This window comes from Cheilinus undulatus, linkage group 9 (assembly GCF_018320785.1).
Source record: "Cheilinus undulatus linkage group 9, ASM1832078v1, whole genome shotgun sequence".
In the NCBI taxonomy this organism is placed as follows: domain Eukaryota; kingdom Metazoa; phylum Chordata; class Actinopteri; order Labriformes; family Labridae; genus Cheilinus; species Cheilinus undulatus.
In genome coordinates, this window is record NC_054873.1 from 6,408,759 (window position 1) to 6,431,825 (window position 23,067).

At 39.5% G+C, this 23,067-nt stretch overlaps 1 protein-coding gene across 2 annotated transcripts in view; it reads right to left on the reverse strand.

Moving 5' to 3' along the window:
- Positions 1-23,067, reverse strand: part of mfge8b (milk fat globule EGF and factor V/VIII domain containing b) — a 48,438-nt gene continuing 25,371 nt past the window's right edge. For both annotated transcript variants that reach the window (XM_041795398.1, XM_041795396.1), the window contains 7 exons: positions 16,002-16,115; positions 13,132-13,313; positions 12,854-13,009; positions 11,494-11,638; positions 8,366-8,550; positions 8,124-8,279; positions 1-5,198 (listed from right to left, as the gene is read on the reverse strand). In XM_041795398.1, coding sequence (XP_041651332.1) covers positions 5,055-5,198; positions 8,124-8,279; positions 8,366-8,550; positions 11,494-11,638; positions 12,854-13,009; positions 13,132-13,313; positions 16,002-16,115 — 1,082 coding nt within the window. In that variant the 3' untranslated portion in view covers positions 1-5,054. The remainder of the gene's footprint in view (positions 5,199-8,123; positions 8,280-8,365; positions 8,551-11,493; positions 11,639-12,853; positions 13,010-13,131; positions 13,314-16,001; positions 16,116-23,067) is intronic.

The window sequence follows — 23,067 nt, forward strand, 5'->3', positions numbered from 1 at the left end:
TATGTTTTTATGTCTATTTATTCTTCATTTAGAGATACAAAGGCCAAACATGAAGGAATCCTCTTAGAAACACAATACTGGAATAAAAAATCTAACCCAGTCAAAAGTCTATAAGGCCAATGAACAGAATAGCAAGAAATGAACTCCTAATACCATAAAAACACAATATAATCATTGATAGAAAACCTGACCATGGAGGGAAACAAGATTTCTACAACACTGAGACTGTTGGTGAGAAACAAAAGAACCTACATCACCAATAACTGAAACACTGTTCAATAAAAAGCATGCAGACGTGGAGAACACAAAGGTGGCTGCTAACAGGAGCGTCTGCAACAATGATAAATATTGTACAGTGTTTGACACCAGCACCCATCCTCGACCTCTCAGTGGCACCGCTATCCCCTCATGCATTTTTTAAAGGGTCTTGAATTAATATTCATTGTTATCAAAACTAACACAGTATAATATTGCACAAGCCCATAATACATAATTCATGGGGGTTGGATGGAGAGGTTTGTGACGGGGGAGGCGGAGGCAGAGATGATATGACGGTTTGTGTTTCTGGAACCGTAAAATTCTGATTTAATTTGGTTTATCGGGGGGGGGGCCTTAGCTTTGAACTGGAGGCATAATGTTGCACTTCAAGTAGATGTTATGCAGGAAAAATCAACATCTACTCCAACAGAGAGTCAGTACAAAGGTACTGTGGATATATGTGACTTATTTACAATAAACAAACAAAATATTTCACCCAGACTGTCAAAAATCAGCTGGATCAACAAAGAACACAAGCAGGTATATTTTCTTTTTTGTTTTTACTTTTACACGTAGTAATCAATATATTTAATGTTTTATCTTTAAATGCACAATACTGTTTTTCTTCTTTTTTACATTTAAAATATCAAAACACAACATGAAAGTGCTATAAAAATGAAACTGTGTGAACAAACTAGCTGAGTGAGTCAGTAGCATTTTCTGTACATTAGAGCAGATCTTCTTTGACCTGAGACAACAACATCCATCAGAAATATTTCATCTTTTAGCCTCTATAGTCCGATTAATCTCACTTTACAATGCAGACAAATAGAAAATGCAACTCTTAGACTATTTGTGATAGAATACTGTTGTTTTGGAATAAGGCTGGCTACACACCAGACGATTCTATAGGGATGTGCCCATAGGTGTTTTGTAATCACATAATACCAAATACCCACTGGGGGTCTGGAAGTGGGGGCAGTCAAAGGAAAGTATGGGAATGGGGAAAAGTTAGTACTTTAAAGCTCTAAATGGACCTGTATGCTCCAAGTATCATCAGAAAATCTCTACATACATTGAGTACAATCCTTCCACTTCACAAAAAAGGGATTTTTACTTCAGTTTAACAGATATGCCTGGCTTTGAGGTGATCAATATCACAAAGGACTTAATCATGCAGACCTCCTAGCGTCATCTATCCAGATGAAGGGACAAGGGTCTTTAGGAGTCTTGTACTGAGCTAAGATGCTAGCTGAGCTCCTTTAATATATAAAAATAATCCACGTTTTGTCATTAACATGCTTTTAATTTAAATGGTGAGCAGCTGAGGAAAGATGTTTTAACTAACAAGCCTGTTCTATAAAACAGCCAATTAACGTGAGCCACTGTAGCTCGCTTCCGTATGTGTATCACTTCCCTTTCCTCCACCCTCAGTCAAACTGTTAAATTAAGAGCAGCTCTACTGAGCCATATGATCTGAATCTCTAAAAAGAGACGGATATCCTGTCACAACAATCGAGTCTGGACAGACATCAGCTGAGGAAACACAGGTAAAATCAGAGTTAAATGAGCTAAACCATGACAAAACTGTACTGAACCAAATCAAGCCACTTTGTGGAAATGCACCATACATGATCATAGTGTGACATCGCTCATCGAGGCTTTTTTAATCTGTGGCTACTGCTGTTCCTCTGAGAGTTTTTTTGCCTGAATATTTCACTAATTTTGGGATACAAAAGTAGCTTAAGAATTAAGAATATTTATATTTTTGCATCTTGAATGCTTGTTGTAAACAGCTCTAAACATGGCTTTTGGTAGCGATACTCTATGTAGAAATCACTACTCATCCAAGATGCTGCTGTGCGACATCATCTGCAAAGAACCTACTGGCACAGAACTGATACTAGTATTGTGTATATCCCAATGATATTAGGCCAGATTTTGGGCCCATTTTTCCCCCTCCAACAGTGGGAAAGCCAAATAATCCTCAAGTATATGGTGTCAGTAGGATTATTTTATTGCTCCTGAAGAAGTAGGAGCCTCACCAATCTGGCCTGCAGTGCTAATTTTGGCAGCTTTTGTAAATTCTGACTAAATACAAAGTGGAGTTCACCCCTTACATTTTATCATCCTCTAGTCTTCATATTCAAAACTAAACATATTCTTAGTCAGAGCATCTATAAATCAAGATCTATTCCAGCTGGCCATAGTCTAATCGTCGTCATGGAATACAGGATAGTTACAAATATTTTTATCATATTTATTGTTGACAGAATGAGCACAGCTTGACTCTGAATATCAGACATGTTCGATAGCTCTGATTTCATGTCAGGTTGTCTCTAACAGAGAATCTACAGTAGCCAGCGAGAGCGGGCAGACTGAGAACTGGATGGTGTGCACTTTAACAGCTCATAAACATGGCAGCGAACAGGCTGTAAACACAAGCAACCAAAATTTGAGCTGCAAAGTGTAGAAGCTGAGTTTACAAAGTCTTTTCATCCAGGATTTCACCCATATCCTTTTCCCTTTTTTGTATTTTGTTTCAAAACAGTTAAGGACAGCCAGCTGACAGCATCATTTGTCTTTCACTCTGTTTTGTTCCTAAAAACACACTTGATCCCACAGATCTCACCTCTTTGAAATCACCACTCTTTAACAACAAACTGCAAGTATAAGGTCTCACAGTCTGAATCGTCTGGCATGTGCATTCCCGGTATGAAACTGTCCTCATGTCTGTGGTCTCCAAAGTTTTTAAAATGAGATTTGAAGATCGTCTCGTGCGTAGCCAGCCTAAGTTTATAAGAGGAAGTGTGAAGGCCTGAAGTTCTGTGAATCAGAGGTTCATTCCACTTCAAACAGCCTGTCAGAACTAGACTGAGTAACTATAACCATGTCTTTTTTTCTCCAATATCACAATGTCACATTTTAGACTCATCTGTTGTAGCAGCCAATAACATGATAATACAGCTGAACCGTCCCATGTGGAGAAAAACATTAATCAAAAGTAGCAGGGAAAGATTAAATCTTTACAGCTCAATGACTTTATAGGCTGAGCGTGTCACACCAGCTCATTACAGCAGCATGTGTAAATGTCATTTATTCCTTTTTTAAGAGCTATAAAGTGTCTTTTGTCTTTCAACAATGATCTCACAAGCTGTATGTCTTTTGTTTATAACATCCTGTCTGTGAATGAGGGTGTCTCCTCTGGCATGGACATCACATTTCTTTGGCTGCTGAACTTAGAGATTGTGATGATCTGTTGACTGATTATGCCAAACAATGAACCACATTTTACGTTTTTGATTCATTTCTTTGTTCTGTGAGCGTCAATGACTGAACTTTACATTTTTCAAAACAAACCCACAGGCGTATGAATCTGAGGGGCGCTGGCACAAGATGAGCTGATAATTTTGCTCTGATTAAGTCTTCTAAATAAGATCACATGCGCATTTTATTCCTTTATTTAGCCACTGTTTTAGCCCATTTTGTTTGAAGATGGCTTCTTTTTAATGCCTTTATGTGGACAGGACAGTGGATAGAGTAGGATACGGGGGACTGAGAGACAGTGGTGGTGAATGACAAGCAGGAAAGGAGCCACAGAGGAGATTTGATCTGGGATTGTCTGCTTTCAAGGACAACAGCCTCTGTGCATGGAGCACATGCATATAGCCAACAGGCTACTGGCGCCCCAGTTGGGCTGCTTTAATGAGCATGTCCTTTATCTTATGTCTACATTTTTGAGTAGTTTTTGGTTGGCTTTAATGGTTTGTAAATAACTTAGTGATAGTGGTTTGTTCTAAGTGCTGCTAATCTCAAAATAACACAAGAAGAGGAAGGTTATTGGGACTTTTGCTTCTTTGTTATTGGCTGCTACAAGTTTAGGTTAACTAAGTTTACACACTGGATATCAACACTCTAAAGCAGCTCAAACAAATGTACCATAGGAGACATGAACAAATGGTTTTACTGCCTGAAAAACTAGAAATACTACAGCACACTCAGTGGGACACCTAGACTTTAAGTCCTTTTTTTTGTTGGAAAAAAAAAATCAGCAAATCATCTTCTAATCTCACCTTTTTTTACTAGCTAGTTTTTCCCTCTAAAGAGGAAGAAGCACTTCTTAAAGGTAACTTCCCAAACAGATTACATCTGCACTGATTCATTCTCTGGATATGAAAAACAAAAACAAAAATCAACCGTAGTTGTCCATATATCAGCCGAAAACATTGAATATTTGTGTCTTTCTACAGGAGGTGAGGTGTTTTATTGGGTGTGTAAAAGCTTTAAATGGAGACTATATACATCACCAGCCGTGGGTCATGAAGCTTAAATGTTCCAGGTAGAACTGGTGTAGGATGTGAATCCAGGCAGCACCAGCTGAACAGCAGCAGTCCTGTTACCCCCGACCTCTGACACAAGGAGGGAGGAGACACCACCTTTGATCTGGGTAGGTGGGATAAAAATCTGACCCCAGCTGAACTCAGTTACAAAGAAAATAAAGAGTCACCTTTTAGATGAGTGATCGCCTCGGAAAGCAAACAAAGAGGAGACACTGAGCTGAATTTAATCAGAGTCCTGGTAACAGTGGTTAAGGGAAATATCTTCCACCTCCAAGCAGCCGGGGTCTGAGTGGTGGTGTGCTACTCTGGTGTTTGCTGCCCCCTAGAGCTGAGAGCAAGGCAGTGCAGGCGTGGCTCAGGAGGGGGAGAGGGAGGGGGAGGGGAAGTGGGAAGAGGTGGAAAAGAGGAGGAGGTAGAGAAAGGAAGAGAAAGGAAGGATTTGGGTTCAGGGTGGTGCTACTCGTCACAGCCCAGAAGCTCCATCCGCAGGGTGATGCGCTCGTGCCACTCCCAGGGCAGGATGCGGACGTATCGGCTGTAAAACGGCGGCTCGAAGATGTTCTTTTTGTGGACGTTGTTGTCGCTGTTTCCTGGGAAAATCTGAAAAGAGAACAGACACCGATCATGAAAACACTGACATCTACTGAGCGCTCGAAAAACCAAGATAACTAAAAGTTTTAGTCAACTTTAGTAAGGATTTATGTGAACACTGCTTAATCAAAGGTACTTAAACAAAACAAGAGACTGCTGCAAGGGAGCCTATTCTATTATTCTGATTAAAGCATACTGTGAACTAAAAGCCTAAATTAACTGGTTTACCTGTTCAGCTAAATCCTGTCATCCCCAGCAAACATCACAACCACTTTTTATTTTGTTTACACATTAATTCACTTTGGTTTGTCTTGTTCATTTGCTCTGCTCTCATGTAAATTTTCATTGGGTACCTTCAAAGGCAATGCATAAACTAAAGCGACACTCATTTATTATTATCAAAAACAGACAAGTATGAACCAAAGTAAACGGCATACTTTTATGCTGCACAAACATGAGTTTTCTTTTCTTAAACATACTTATGAACACATCATGATGAGCTTTGTTAATTACAACTGGTTTATTTATTTAAAAAAAATATTTATAAATTTTTCCAAACTGAGATTAAACACATCATAATGTAATCTTATGTCTCACTTAAATAGCTACTACCTAAACCTGCTGGTTTCAACAAGGATTTTGATTATTATTTTTAACTAAAGTGACTTTCTAAAAGTCATGGCTGATTCAAGCAGAGGACAATGACTGACTTGCAGCAGTAGTTTATCAATTTTTGACACTTTTTTGGATGACATTTTGCACACAAGTGCTTTGATAGAAATGGAACGACTCAACTAGAGGTGTAAACAATACGGGACCAACAAGAATCAACAGTACCAATAAGCTCAAATGTTATTGATCTTCAGGGATTAAAAAATTGCAGATTCAGATACTTAAGGATCAGGATTTTGTTCCCCATCCCAAATTAAACTAAGAAAAGCAACTTTTAAATGAAAATTAAGTTTTGTTTAGAAACAAAACCAAGGATTATCCCATGCCAGACCAATTTAAATCCTAAATGTTTCATTGATTAAGTCAGGGAAAACTGTCATCAACCCATATCCGTGAGTTATTTTTTTTGGCTGTGCTCTTGTGCACATCTGGCAGGTGAATGTCTGTTTGGATGCATCATGAAGGAGTAAACAGAGAACACAAATCAAGCTCGCTGTCATGATAATCTGTTCCAGGTGTGCAAATGACAGAGGAAAAACTTTTATTTACAGTTTCGATTAGGACCCCACAAATGATCAGTCCTCTGAACTCTTGTAAGCTACACTTAGTTACAAAGTGTGAGATAAAGATCTTTTCCTATTTCCTTTATGTATTTCCCTATAAGGTACTTTTGCTTGAAATAACTGCATTTTACACATCCTCATAATATTTCTTGTTTCTCTTTTTTTTTTGGTAATTCTGTATCTGTTATTTATTTTTTTATATCAACAGAGCTCAGCTCATGTCAACATTTTTGAAGCTTGCATCAAATTTTGTAATCTTAAAATTTTTTACCTTGGGTGCAAAAAAAAAAAATCCTCGAGTACTGGAAGTCAGCCTTTATAATTCCACTGTTTAAAAGAGGAAACCCCTATCTCCAAACTCTGTGTTGTCTAAAGTGCTTGAAACCTCAGACAGCAAACAAGTATTATACATTTTGGCTTCAAACTCAATTTTTCTGCTTTCCAGTAAGGATTTAAACAAAAATTATCATGGTGAAACTGCTGCCATTACAGTTGTAAATTACATTACTGAAGCCTAAGATAGTAAACAATGATGTCTGCCTCTTTATCAGACTTCTTTTTCTTCGAAGGATTGGTTACTGTTGATCCCAACATCTCACCTTTAAGTTTAAGGACTATTTTCATTTTAAAGATCAACTTAAAGTTACTGGGTTTGGAGATCGTGCTGGTGGGTGGTTTTGGAACTATTTAAAGGCCGGCTCAGATGACATAATATTTTTGGTTGTTCAATGGCACCATGTCAGACTACATAATGAGATTCTTGTCTCATCTTAGCCGACAGCCCGGTCACACTACAAGTGTGATCCTGACCGGCCAACATTAGTGCTCTATAAGATGCTAATGGTCTTTGTCAAGTAAATCACTGTGTGTGCACATAATTCCCTGGAGAAAGAAAGTGTGAGGACTTGTTTTCTTTCACTCTTGTAAATGATGATACAAAGAGAAGAGCAAATGCTCTCCTGTTGGTAGGATAGATGTCAGGATGCATGTCGCTGACGTCAGGTCAGGGTGTCAAGCTAGATGATGATGCAAGAAAAATCCTGACCTGCTAGTCTTGTCAAATCACAGTTGTGGGGCCTCTTGGATGCATTGTTGGTATGTCACACTACAAGACTGTTTGCTGTAACTGATGTTCATAATCAGACATGGCATTTGACCTTCAGTCTGAAGGTACTGGCTGTGATGTACAACAAAGTTAAAACAAGGTATCTCAAGGTTCACTAAAGAGCCCTCTATTATTTACTACCTATATTGATTGCTTTAGATAGAATAGTGCATATCCTTCTGTTCATTCTTATGCTGATGACACTGCCATTTACTGCTAAGCACCTATGCCTAAAAACACTTTTGAAAATCTGAGTTCAAGATCAGCTACTTAAGCTTCAACTTGTTATAAATGCAGATAGAAATAAACCTGTTCTTAATGTTTTCAAGAACAGGAAAACAAGAATTGTCCCAGGATTCTGTTTATGAAAGGAAGGCAAGAAATTGATTCATTTAAATACTAGGAGGTTTTACTTTATGACTACTTGTTTTCAGTGAGCAAATTCAGTATGTCGCTAACAAGCTAGCGATAAGGCTAAGGTGTGATGCTGCTATTCTTGGTTAGTACCACTCTGTAAAAAGAGATATCTAATCTCAGTGTGACTAACCTGACATCATTAAGGTTATATAAAATAAATCAAATACCCAGACTGACCCTGTCTGTCTTGCTTTTCTCATCCTTCACAATGGTCCAGGCCTTTCCGTCGACACTGTATGCCACTTTAAAGGCTGTGATGAACTGGATGGAGCCAAAGTCTTTGGCCCCCTGTGTGATGATTCCTGTGACCTTCTTTGTAGACTCCAGGTCCACCTGGTGAGACAAAAACCTTGTTATCATTCAGAACAATGGATAAAATAAACACTTGATAATGTGCAGCTCCGTTGAATCTCTCTCACCTGCAGCCACTCAGAGCGGTTATTGGTGGCGGCGGTCCAGGCGTTGGTCTTGCCCTGTTTGTCCAGCCGGGCGTAGTGTGGGTGCCATGTGAAGGCCTCAATGCCCCAGGTGCGGAAGGTGCTGGAGGCTGTGATCTGGCGGTTGGTCACCAACCGGGACTTCATGCCCATTGGCTCCGAACAACCTGAAGTGTTTGAATACACTGTAGAGGTGAGATCGGGCAGGAAAGGAAGGAAAAGAAGAAAAGAGGAATGGAAAGAGAGAGAAAGTATGATAGACAGAGGGACAAACAGGAAGCAGACCAGGCCAGCAGGTGATGTGAAGCAGCAAACAGAGACGCTGAGGATGATGAGAGCAGCAGGTGCAGTGGAAACTGATCTAGCATACAAGTGAAACCATAAATCAGCAGCTTTAGGCTCATCTCATTTAGGGAATCACACGTAGGTTGACTAAACAGTTGAATGTCATTACTCTTGATAGCCACCCTGCACCAGAATTACTGGTTTTAATTTATATGCTCAAATTGAGTCCAGTTAATTAACCTGTCCTCATTACCCTACAACCTAGATGTAAACAAGCACGGTAAACTGACAGCATCTCATAGAAGTGAGATTTATGTTATTATGGTCAAGAATAACTGAGATAAAACTGTATGTGTAAACACTTTTAGAACAAGAATGTGGATGTTAATATGCAAGCAAAACAAAACACTGGTAGTGCTAACAATGCTAATGTTAGCCACACTGAGCAAAGCAAATCACTTATCTACAAGCAGACCATTTTAAATAAATTAAAATCAGTTTTGATAGTTTTCTTTTTTTAAAAGATCCATTTTAGACTTGTCACCCTTAATTTAACTGGACAGCTGTAGAGCGACAGTAAATGTGGGGAGAAAGAGCGGAGGAAAAACTTGCACCAAACAGCACCAACACTGGGAATGGATCCCAAAACCAGTGTATTGGAGACTGCAGCTTCTGTATATGGGTGTCTTCCCAACCAACTGAGCAAAACCAGCACCCAATTTTGACTGTTTTGTCCTTTTAGATTTGCCAGCAAGTCTGAATGTAAATTCACCTTTATTTGACTGTACAAATAGTCAGCTAGGAATAGCTCTGATATTATTGCGCTTTCAGTTTTTTCAATGTTCAAACCACAACATGAAATAATGCAGAGATCCCTTAAAACTTCAATGTGTTCTACACAGTAGAGGAGAACAGGGTTGGTTGTCACATGGGCTGGTTGTCACACTCCTATCTGTCCACCAGACAGCTCTGTCTCACAAAATTTGGTGGGCAAATTTCCAGAATTGGAATCAGAGCTCTCCTACATCGTCTTCTCTGGAGTAGGGCAGCTGAACTTGAGGTGAGAGGACTTTATGTGTTTTTCATGTCAGTGAACTTTTATCTTCAGCAGATAACATATAGCAGTACAGTCAGATGTTCAGTCACAACACAGGCATATCATCGTGGGCAGTCCAAGAGTCTAAGAGTCCATACAATGTCCATTTACAGTTAATAAACACAATGGGTTTATAACAAAACAATTGTTAAAAAGTGTGATGGGAAAGCTATAGTTTAGATTGTTGTTAGCAAGCTCACTAGTTGTTAGCCTTGATGCTAGCAAGAAATTCCAGTTGAGGTTTGTTGTCACATTCTCTTTGGGGTTGGTTGTCACGTGGTAGTGAATGTGTGTAGCATAGTTGAGTAGGCTATTATTGTTTGGCCTATTTGTTTTGTTCCTTATGTTGCTATCGGCCTATCAGCTGGCCTAAAAATGTTTCTCTTTGTGTTCCTTGTTAATTTTGTTAAGATGCGTTAAGTTAAGTATTTGTTAACTAGTCAGTGCAATTAAAGTTTCAAATTTAGTTCTGCATTATTGCCTTCTTTTAAGATTTTTCCTATTAAAATAACAATGGGATAACCATTCCTGTGATGAGGTTGGTTGTCACAATGTGTCAGAGTGTCTTTGATGGCTGATTACCTCTTTGTACAACAAGTTAAAAAATACGCATTTCAACCCAGCACCTTAGAATTCAACTAAATATAGGAGTGACCTTTGAAAGATGTTTTGATGATAAGCATTTCCCACCATAGTAGAAAGTGTGACAACCAACCCTTTTCTCCCCTAATGTTAAAAGAGCAGAGAGCAAATACTAAAGCAGATACAGTGTGTGGGTAGTGAAGCAGCTGTCCATGCAGTGAAGACAAACAAAGACGCAGAAGCAAGAAAAAATTTCAAAGCTGAGGCTTCACTGATGCCGTCTGGCATCATGTGGCTCCTTATGCAACATCCTCTCTCATTTCCATAACACTATTTTACACTTCAGTTCTTGTGCTTCATGAAGTGGAATCAATTGAAAAATGGAACAATAAGCTGCAGGAAACAAACTGTGCTCACAGTTATTATAATGAGTATCTTGAATCAAAGTGACTGCACTTTAAAGCATTGATGTGTTTGCTTCTTTGTGTATAAAAACAGGTCAAAACTCATCTCTGCTGCATGTGATCTGAAGCAACTGTAACAAGAGACCCAAAATATAAACATGCAATAAATTTGGCAACTTCAAAAACATGCACAAACTGGGTGGCACAGCAGATGGGAGAAAGACAGACCAATGATCTGACTGCAAGGAAGACCATCAATATTTAGCAGTGATATCTAAATAACCATGCTTGATTTACACAAAAAGAGACTGTAAACATAAACTGGCAATAACATAGATTTATATAATGGTGTCAAACTTGCTTGATGGCAAAACAGAGCCTGGAAGGTAAGTATCAGTTGAGTGCTTTCTGCCATTTAAGAAATCTCAGAATCATTAGCATTAATCCCCTTGCAAGAATCACTTAATTGAGCTTATGTGGTTTTGGTGAAAGTGCATCTGTGTTGATAAGTTCAAAGTGGTGCAATCATCTGAGTAATGTCCTTTAAATCATGATCAGCCACAAAATGACAGGCTGCAAACAATTACTGAGTAAACATACGACTAGAACATAAGTGGAAAAGAAGACTTTTGGATAAGAAAAAGGAATTTAAACAATCAAAGATGAGACCAGTTTGTTATAGAAACTAAAAACATAAGTATGGAGAAATCAAGCGTATATGTCTGGGTTTTTTGTGAGATTACCATTGAGTTCACAGCCAACCAGCTCCATCCTCAGTGTGCAGGCCTTACGACACACCACAGGGATGATACGGATGTACTGAGCAATGATGGGAGGGTCGAACAGATTTGTCTTAGTGCTGTCATTGTCCACATTTCCAACAAAAACCTGAAAAGAAAAGAGTCCAGCTCAGACAAAATGTATTTTGGAGGTCACAAACCAAGCCATGCTGAAGATCAAATTTGTTAACATACATTGAATTAATTTGATAAGTAAACAGGTAACATTATCTAACTTTAGAACAGAAAATTTAGATTGAAACTAGAGGTGCTTTAGTGCCACAGTTAAATGTCTGCTTACATCTTGGTACACCACCAGATGTCACTGTTTCTCCTGACTTGTGTGTGTAAGGTATGTTGTTTGTGTTCTGCTGGCATTTCATTTTTAAGCTCCACATGTCTACCACATACTGTCAGAAAATTGAAGGCCTGTTGAAGCGCTTAAAGTTTAAAGATTCACCTGTTTACAGGTGCCTTTTATTAAATGATTTTATTCGAGGACTTCTCATTCTTGTTCTTCTTAGATTTCTCAAGTATTGACCAGCAAGCGCTGAATTACTCCAGGGCTCCCCAAGTCAGGCAGAGAGGTCACAAATGGCCTCCACCCCTGGATGGAAGTCATAAATTCACTGTTCAAGCAGGTAATGTGAGATGACATAATGATGATGATTACAAAGCTGGACTTCAACATTTTTACTTTTTTTGTGACTGTCTTGGTGTAAGTTTTATCTTTTGTGGGTTTTTACTGGCTGTTAAATACACTTTTTTTTTTTACGTTTTCATCATCTATGTTTTTTCTTTTGTCATCATGTTCTGATTTCATGTGTGAAGCATTTTAAATTTCCATGAAGCTGAAATGCACAACAAACACACTGATCTTTCCTTTCATATGTCAGTTCTTTTACTTGCTGTTCATTACTATCTTGGGTAGACGTAGGTTCTATCACACACGCAGGGCAGGCATCATAATTTTCTTAAACCAGTGCCTTTTTCATGGCCACTCATCAAAGTTTGCATGATATTTGAGTGAGTCACAGCATGAACCCAGAGGGTAACTGTCTAGAACATCACAACAAGTGAATCAGAGGCTATCTGATTACCATGTTTATATCCTCAAATGCTCCCCTTAATTGGTCACTCTTAAACTTTTATTATATTGTGAATGTCAGCACTCAAATGTCGGAAATATCAAGGTACAAAGAGAGAAGGATGCTTTCATGATGTGCTGCATATTTTGCAGTCTTCCAACATGGCTGTTGATGGTAAATCAATTTTAAAGAGACATGAGGAATGCATCTGGTTGGTTTGTGTTGTGTGTCCTTACACGGTCCGTCCTCTCTCCTTCTGTTCTGTACATGGTGTACGTCTTTCCATCCAGGCTGGAGGCCACCTTGAAGGATTTGATGAACTCAGCTGTTCCAATGCGACTGGCTCCCTGCGTAACAATACCTGTGAAACGCATCTTTCTTTGCATGTTGATCTGGAATCATGGAAAGAGGGTTGTATGAAAAGAAATCCAGGTAAACAGTGAATTTAAATGATGGACTACATACACAGACAATGTGTCTACATGCCTTCTGTGTCACTAGTCCATGATCTCACCTGTATCCACGGGTTCTTGTCATGTGCAGCAGGGCTCCAGGCGTTAACAAGTCCTTTGTTGTTGAGGCGGGCGAGCTCAGATCCCCAGCGCTGCAGGCCCAACATGGTGTAACGGACTGATGAGGTTAAGATCTGGGACTCAGCAATGCCCCCTCCCTCCATGCCAAGCAGAGAAATGCAGCCTGGAGAGAAGAAATGGGGGGTCTGACTTCAGTGTAAGATTTCCCACTGTGGCTCTAATGAAAATTATGCAGGCAATAACCCACAGAGACTGACTGAGTTTCTATAGCTACACTCTTACAATATCAGGCTGGTTATTGTTTTTGTTTTTTACCACACGTTAAAATTTTGCTACTGTTTGTAATTTTGGGGTTATGTTTTTATGATGAGGATGTAGAGGAGAATTGTTAATACAAGATGAGAAAGACTAATTGGTACTACTGAACACACAAAATGTTTGAGTCGCTGGTCACATACACTGCCTGGCCAGAAAAAAAAAGTCGCCACCAAAAAAAGGTCACACACTCTGATATTTCGTTGGAGCACCTTTAGCTTTGATTACAGCATGCATTTGCTGTGGCATTGTATCAATAACATTCAGCAATGTCACAAGATTTATTTCCATCCAGTGTTGCATTAATTTTAATATTGTTGATGGGAGAGTCTGACCACTGCGCAAAGCCTTCTCCAGCACATCCCAAAGATTCTCAATGGGGTTAAGGTCTGGACTCTGTGGTGGCCAATCCATGTCTGAAAATGATGTCTCATGCTCCCTGAACCACTCTTTCACAATTTGAGCCTGATGAATCCCGGCGTTGTCATCTTGGAATATGCCCGTGCCATTAGGGAAGAAAAAATCCATTGTTTAAGAAATGAGAAGTTACTCATTGTATCAGCTGGGGTTAAACAACTTGTTGCCAGCTGAAAGATCATCGCCCATGCAGTAATTATCCAACAGGAGGCTCATACCTATTTGCTTAGTTAAATCCAGGTGGCAGTGTATTAAGAGAGCTAGTCTTAAAAGCCTAACTCAAATTGCCAACCTTTTTTTGAGCTGTGTGAAGCAGATAGAATGTCTAACTCTGAAAAAATGTAACTCGGCAAAATCCTGGCTCCTCTTCTGGCAGGCTGTCTATAAAGTATTCATTCCCTATTGATTATTCTTAAATGCACCAGCTTGGCCACCTTCCCGTTATCCATCATCTTTACTGTTCAACTTTGTACTTCATTAAATTCATTACTTCAGTAACAGCAGTGACAGAGTGACTGTTATCCCACTTGTCTGTTTGCAATGTCCTATTGGTTCTTTGTGGATGACGTCACACAGCAGCAGAAAAAAACCCTTGGATGTCAAGAAGTGACTTATCTATCTAGAAACGCTACCAAAGGCCATGGTTTGAGCTGCTTACAACTATGCCAAGCATTCCAAGTATGAAGATAGAAACATTCTTAATTCTTAAGCTTGTGTATTCTGAAAGTAGCAAAATAGTCGGGCAAAAAAATTATGGAGCTGGTTGTTTGGCTCCCAAACAGGTCTTTATTTGGTAACAGTTTGACTTTTTAAATGTGGATTAAATAACAACAAAGGATGGAGGAAAGGAAACTGGCACTCAAATGGGAGCTATAGCTACAGTGGCTCACAATGAAGACCAGTTTTATAGAATTTACTCAGTCGCTGCCCCCTCCAGTTATCATCATTTCAATTAAAGTCATGTTTGTGAAAAAATTTGGAATATTTATATGTTCAAGGGGCTCAGCTAGCCCCTTAGCTCGATACAACACTTCTGTAGACCAGTGTTAATTTCGTCAACTAAAACTATGACTAAAAATGTTCGTCGACAGCCTTTTTTTCCATGACAAAAACAAGACTAAGACTAACAAAAATAGATCAGTGATGACTAAAACTGCCAAAAACTAAGTTTAGTTTTTGTCAAGATAACTAAAACTACACTAAAATGTAATGTAGTTGTCGTCTGACACTCAAAATCCATGATATTTCGGGTAAATCTGTCAAAAAAAAAGGAGCTGTAGCTATTGTGCCTCTCAGCTATAAAGAGCAGGGACCCCAGGTTTGGCAGGGTGCATAGAACACACTACCGTGGTTTGGTACCAGATTTAGGCAAGAGAATAAGAGCTTGGACTAAAAGATAAGACTAAAATGTGAGGACTTTTCATCGCCTAAAACTAGACTAAAACTAAAAAGGATAGAAATGACTAAAATGTGACTAAAAATAAAATGCATTTCATTTAAAGAGCAAAATTAAGAACAAAATTAAAAATAGCTGCCAAAATAAACACTGCTCTAGACTCTTGTCTCCCTTCATCCAGCTAGATGGCGCTAGAAACTTAAAGTTCTGCAGGACTGAGTAATTTGTGATACACTGGGTAACTCCGTTAAACCGTGGTAAAATTCACCTATTTGTGAAGTGCAGGTATCGTATCATATGTATGTAGTAACATTTGATGACCGTTGCTACATACAGGTCAATTTAGAGCTCTAAAGTAGTAACTTTTCTCCATTCCCATTCTCTCTTAATGACTGTCCCCAACTTGTAGACCCCCAATGGACGTTCCAAGATCACATGGTTGCAAACAACCTACAACAGCTGTTGGCAACTTGACAACCTGACTAATGGTTTACACCATCAGCTGACTTGAATTGAGCTGCAACAGCTTAGTTCACACAGGTGAAACTTCCCTGTTGTTCTAACACAATCTTGTTGAGCAGCAAATCTTTGGTCTGCTGGGCCTTACACAAACAATATTCTGTGTCAGACATACGAGAAAGGCAGTTCTGGAAAATATCAGGACTTGAGAGTCTGGAAATTAGAGGTCATGTGACGTGTTTAGAGTTAACTAGACACACTTACGCAGTTGGCAGTTTTTGCCCACATATGGAGACGGGCAGTGGCATTTGAAATCTCCTTCCAGATCCCTGCAAGTGCCACCATTCTGGCATGGCTGGGCAGCACAATCGTTCACATCTATAGAGAGAGAAAGACAAAAGTCAGTGTTGTCAAACATGAGCTGCAGCTTACTGGTCATTTTATCAGTCAGTCATCCAGCAGAACATCATACATCAGAAATGTGAGTGAAGATCAGGTATCATGCTTAAAAGACAAGGTAGGATATTTCTTCAGCTGCTTCATACTGCGGTTAGTTGAAGCCATGCCAAAGAGGGATGGAGCTGCAGCAGAGAGATTACTGGAGAGAGAGGAGAGTTAATCGCAGTACCTGTTACTGAAGATCAAGCTGCATCAGGAGCTCATGCAGTCAGGATGTGGGGTGTATAATCAGGTTATCAGTGAAATGACTGTGATCAATACTTCTTTAAAAGAGAAGCATAATTAAAAGTTATACCAGGGCATATTATGTTTGATATCCTTGTAGGTTTTTGTACTGCCTCTTGATGGCGCCCCCTCCATCACTTCAGCTCAAACTCAAAGTCTGTCCTCAATGAGTCAGAGGAGGAAAACGAATCAGCAGCATAATATGGAAAAAACTCAAACTCCTTTCATCTCTCACCCACAAGAACTGTCAGTGTGACTGAACAGGCTTCATACACGCTCTGTACTGACCACATACATGAGGAAGAACGTCTGGACGGTTGTACAGTTGACTGCACACCAAAAGGAGCATTTCAGTGAGTCGCTGAGGCTTTAACTCTCAGTGGTTGTTATTACGGAGGGAAATGCACGCTAGCAACCCAGGCGCACTGATGCTATGTTTTTATCCAACAGGCGCACACATGGCAGCATCTCCCTACCCACATGTGCGCTCCATAAATAGCTCTGTGTCAAAACATTCGTTCTCACACGGTCACAGGAGGAATACAAGCATTTGATATGTGCATCCACAAACTCTGGATAATGAGGTCTACAGTCAGCAATCCTTTGGTTCTTTTAGTTCACAATAAATCATAAAATTCATACTACAAGCAACTCAAAATTTTAAACATCAGGCTCTTTAGATTCCTCAAAATGAACTCCTCCATCTTCTGAACTATTAAATCAGAGACATTGCTCTGGACAGCAAAACAATTAAGAGACAGTAGTGCTCTGCTGGAATACAGCAAGTGCACATAAAACCCTCAGATTCCATAAACTATTTAGTGCTTTTTATTTAAATTGGCTGGGGGTCATGTCAGTGTAGCAGTATACTGAAACTGAGCACAAAAATCTGTGCTACCTGGTAGGTAGGTGGTACAATTTCAATACTCATCCCAGATGTTGAGCCAATGAGTTCTTATTATGAGTTTTGAATAATAACTCTGATCAGGGCACTGGTAGAGCAGGCACCCATATGCATAAGCCAGAGTTCCCATTGAGGGAGAATTTTAAAAGGTAAATGTCTGATTAGGTGCAGATGATTCGGACTCCTCCACTGAGTAGGCCTGCCTTTAGAATTGGCTGGGCCCCTGAAAACTCCAGTGGATGGGCCTGCTCCAGTTGTGAGTAAAAGATGTTTTCATCAAGTGTGTTGGATCAGTAGCACTGGCTCTAGCTTCCTGGCAAACAGTTACCTCATTTAAGTGCTAAAAAGCATGTGAAGCTATTATTGGGATCTTATGTTCAAATAACTTTTTTGTGCCACATTTGATCAAATTCTTGGCCTTTTAAACCAATTTTTGCATGTCTGTAACCATTTTACACCACTGTCTTGTGCAATTCTTTGTGCAATTTTTAACCCATTTTTTTCCCATTTTCACCTTTTTACTTCTTGCAATTTTTTCATTATTGTTCGCAAGAAGTTATTTCAGTTCCCTCTACTTAATTCTCTAGCAACCTGACGTTTATGTTAACATTAACAAAAAAAGGGAAAGTCTGTTTTCATAAAAGGGGTTTACATTTTGAAAAAATGATATTTGGTACTACAGCACAAAAAAATTCTTATTTATTTCCTTGTTAAGAGTGGATATTGTTCAGGTTAGATATGAAATAAGGTTGTCACAGATAAACTTTAAAATGGGCCATGATTTTCCAAAACTTAATTTGGCCCCCATCTGCAGGGCCCTGGAAATCTCTCCTCTTTATTCCCCTTTATGGATGGCCTGTCTGTACATTTTTAAATGGGACATTAAGGAGCAGTGGTAGACCTATTTTACATCACTCTGGCTGCAGAGAGATGCTGCAATAGCTTAACCAAAGTGTGCTGAAAAGGTTAACAAACTATGCAATTTTTCACAATTTTTATTTGTTAATTTTCTTTTTGGTTTCTTGAAAAGGCGCTATATAAATTCAAAATATTGTTATTATTATAATTAATGCACTAATTGTGGACCTTATTTAACATTGATTAATGCAATTAACAGCCCTCCTAACATAGTTCACTCAATTAGAATTCAACTTGTAAAGGTTGTTTGGTTATTCATGTGTAGATGATTTCTGTAGGTTTAATTGAAATTAACCAACATAGCCATGAAGAGGAAAGAAATGCACAGAAAAAGTGTATATGAAATCCAAAATGTCTTATTCTAGGTTTCTTAACCCACTAAAAATTCAGACTTTGACAGTGACAATGTGCTTGTTATGTAAGGGTAAAAACTAAGGGCCAACCGATCATCGGCTTGACCAACTATTGAGGCCAATATTTGGCATTTGGCCAATTATCGATGTCTGCATTTAGTGTTACTGATAATCGATTAAGTTAATCAAAAGTGCACTACCTTGGTTCCACTGCAAAGTGTGTCTTCCTTTCTGGCTTTATTTTTTGACTCTCCACAGTCTCGCCAAATGTCCTGTGCACAACACAATCTTGTAGACTAGTGTCACATGAATACTAGCCAATCAGCACTTATCCTGGGTACCAATGGCACAGTGACCATATGGCATCACTTCCTGTTTTCCTGCTTCTACTGTGTTGCTCTGTGCCATTTACTATGCTGACAGAGCTAGTGCTGAATCATTTGCCTTCATTTTTTGATCAAGAAATTTTACTTTTGCCACATTAACTACATTTTGTATGTCAAAATGTTTGCATATCAGTTCCAATATCTGTTATTGGTCTCGTGAAATACTCTTGGTTGGTATCGGTATCCGCCTTGAAAAACAATAGCAGTCATCCCTTAGTAAAAACAACCAAACATGATGTTTTCCTCACCTTATGGTGTACAGACCATAATCTCTACTGTTGACAATCCAAAGACGTATATGAGTAACTAGTGACAAAGAAACTGACAAGCGTCAGCTGGTGGCTCTCCAGTAAGAGGATTGGGCACCAGGAGAACCCCACAGCCTGGCCAGCACCAACAACTAATCCATTTATCTGACAACCAGAGGGGGGTCAGCTGATGGAGGGGGCTAAGGAGGAGTGCTCCTGACACAGGTAGAGAAGCAGGTGTGTGAGCTGCATATGTGTTAGTTTGCAAGTTTGTTTATTTCTTGGACTTTTCACACCTAAAGTCCATGGTCTTTGGTGCTATAAAGGTGCTTTAGGGGTAAAACTTGCAACTAAAAAAAACACAACAATGAAAAAACAATACTGTCATCTGATCAGCTGCTACATACTCAGCAGTCTCTGCTGTCAGCACACTGTTGGCATATAAATATAGATTTTCAGGGGCAGAGGATGTGCTCGATAGAACATCTCTGTGGCTGGTATCCAACAAACCCTATAGCTTATAACAGAAACAGCTCACTGCCACAATATTTAGATCGTCAATATCTGTCCCAGCATAAGGCGAAAACCAATAAAAACCTTATGCAGCTTGTTTGAAGCCTGACCTGGATCGATGCAAAGCCAAGGTCAGCTGGCAGTGCATGTGGTGATCAGCAGAGCTACCTACTGAATATCCAGAATCTGTGCTGCAGCCAGCAGGATTTGGGCCTATAAAAAGGGTGCGAGTCAGCATCTGAAGGCCTAACCTTATATTTGTATTGCTGTGAGAAGAGTGAATGGTGTTGTATGAAAAGTAATGTCCCCTTAAACTCACATGATGAGGCTTCAGCCCACAAGGTAGTCAAACTGAGCCTTAAATTAAACCATCTGCTAGGCTCATGGATGGACACTTCTCTCCAAGGTCATAGTAGGAAGAGTGTGAGGAGATGGTGTTGATTAATAATACATCATTTAAGAGGATCCTTAAGTGCCGCATTCATGTTAATACAAAACTTTCAATGTCATGGTTGCAGAGAGTTAAAGCTGGTCCTTTCTTCTGAATTACAACAACATGACACAAGAAAATTACACATTTCTAATCTCCACCCTAACTGTTGCCATGGTAAAGCAACCGATGGGGTGGCTAATCAGGCATTATGGTCACTGTATAAAACCACATTACTGAATAAAAATTGCCTAAAGTTTCCACATGTGTAATTTTCTGTTCATCTTTGGACTGGCATAGGGCAGTAGAGAGCACCCGAAATAGCTTTAAATCGGATCTGCCACGATGCAGGGAGCATTTTATTTAAGGCACTGTTTGTCAGTGCTCACTCTGAATAGTTCATGGCATGCTGACATCAGATCCTTGACACTAGAAAGTAAAAGCTATCCTCCTTAGATCTGCCTTTATGTCTGTACGTCAATGCATCTATATTATTGCATTCCTGCTGTACAAACTGTATAATCAGTCTTATTATCACTGTAACTAAGAGGTTTCTTAGCTTGCTAGCAATGGTTTCCTACATAGATTTGAGATTTTGCAGCCATAAGTATGAAGTAAATGTGTCATCCATTGATAGATTGTTCGTGATCTTGTTTCTGTTGGTTACTGATGTGTTTACCAGAACTTCCATGGTGATTAAAAGGATTTAACTCACTTGGTCAATTATGGTTTTAGCTTTCATGGATAAAGGGGACAAGTCTAAGAGGCAACTTCTGTTGAACACCACATGCCAGGGCAGATAGTTTGATCCACTAACTTTTATTGTAATTTTACATGTAAGTAGAAGAATAAATGTTTGAAACGTTGCTTAGATCTGGAGGAGGGTTATTCCGACAGTGTGTCACAATGTTTTTTCCCTGGGATTTTTCTTTGGCAGCCACATGGGCCGAGAGATTTTACACTCATACAGCCTTCTTGTCCTAAGAACAATAACAGAGAAAACTTCTTCTGACTCACATCTTAGTAAGAGAAATAAACCGTCATCACACTGACAGTCATAACTTTGTGTTATTGTGGTTTACATGTCAAAATATGAGTCTTCGAAGTGCAAAAGGATGGGTTTCCCCTGCTCATTGTATTAAATCATCCGGCACCAAATTATGGTTTCATATAAACACATATGTGGTTGACAGTGTTGGCCAAAGGATCTCCAGAAACACACGCAGCTCCTTGGCTACTCAATGGTCAAAAAAACAGGAGCTAAGATGCAAAATGCTGATGGAAACCTAAAGTTAAATTTAAAACATGTTTGGATCTGCTCACAGCAGATGCTGAAATACAAAGATCTACTTTAAAACTCTTCCATACTGAAACCAACACCTGCAAAGCAACAAGGAGGATGTTGCGAGATCTACTTTCACTAATCCAAGGCCAGGTTGTTGTGGCAGCAGGCTAAGCAGGTCAGCCCAGACATCCCTCTCCCCAGCAATTTTCCAGCTCATCCTGGGGAATTCCAAGGTGATCCCAAGTCAGCTGAGATATATTATCCCTCCAGCAAGTCCTGGGTCTGCCCAGGGGCCTCCTCCAAGTTGGGTATTTCCAGAAGATCTCCACAGGGAGGCGACCAGGCATCCTGATCAGATGCCCGAACCACCTTAACTGGCTCCTTTCAAGATGATGGAGCAGCTGCTCTACTTCGAGCTCCCTCTGGATGTCCAAGCACCTCACCCTATCTCTAAGGCTGAGCCCAGCAACCTAATGAACTTATTTGGACAGCTTGTGTATCTGTTGGCACCGGCAGGCAATGCTTACACCATGACAGTCCACCTGCAGCAAAGCCAATGCTTTGCCTCACCATGTTTCCACCCCACCGGGGAGGGAGTAATCGGCGAATGCCGTGGTGGGGGGCACATGGGGACAGATCCAGGAATTTTTTAAAGGATTCTTCACTATTGGGAGATAGGGCTAATGGCGGAGGTCTGCGCTCGCCAAGTGCTTTTCTAGTTAAACACGTCTTAAAGCGAAGTGTAACTTGAAGGAATGAACAGTTCATAGTTCTTCAACAAATTAGGATTATTTTAATTTATTTCATGTCATTCTATGACACAGTAATCCACTATATTGTGGATTTGGTGTTCCTACAAAGATTAACTTTGTTGTATTTGCATGTTGTGAGGGTAAAGTTTGGCATATAAGAGGCTTGAACTCAGTAGGGGTCCAAGGGTAATTTTATTGGACAATCAAACTATTTTGATGTAATATTATGCACTCTAGGATTCATATTTACATTCTAAATACTTATATTAATCAATTGAAGTCCCTTGGTGCACTAGACCCTACACCAGTGCCTTTCTTTGTCTAATAGTAAAACCATATATGCCTGAATGTTTTTCACTTCACCTGTTCAACAAACAGTGAGTTCTAAAATGCTTTACTATCTTTATCATATTAAGTGGTTAGCATACTTACAAGGAAACTAATTGCTTGAATGAATGATGTGCTAAATGATGGCTAATGTAAGTCAGTGCTGTGTAATCACAGTGCAATACTCCCCATGCTTAAGCTAAACATCTGCCACTAAAAATGGATCACCAACAGCCGCATTAAACTACTGTGGCCGAAATGAGACAGCTCAAGTTAATATCCAACACCCTTCATCACCAGTAATCACTGGCATCTGTTGAAATATAAATCCACATGATGCTAACAACAGGTCTGAGCAGCCAAATTACTGACATATGACTTTATAGGCAAACGCATACAAATATAAGCTTAAGCAAGCTGAATGTGTACCAAAAATGAACCTGTTGGCTGAAGCTATGATGACAATATAAACATTTTTGAAAAGACACTTATTTTGGCTGACGATAGCAATAATTATGTACATAGAACAT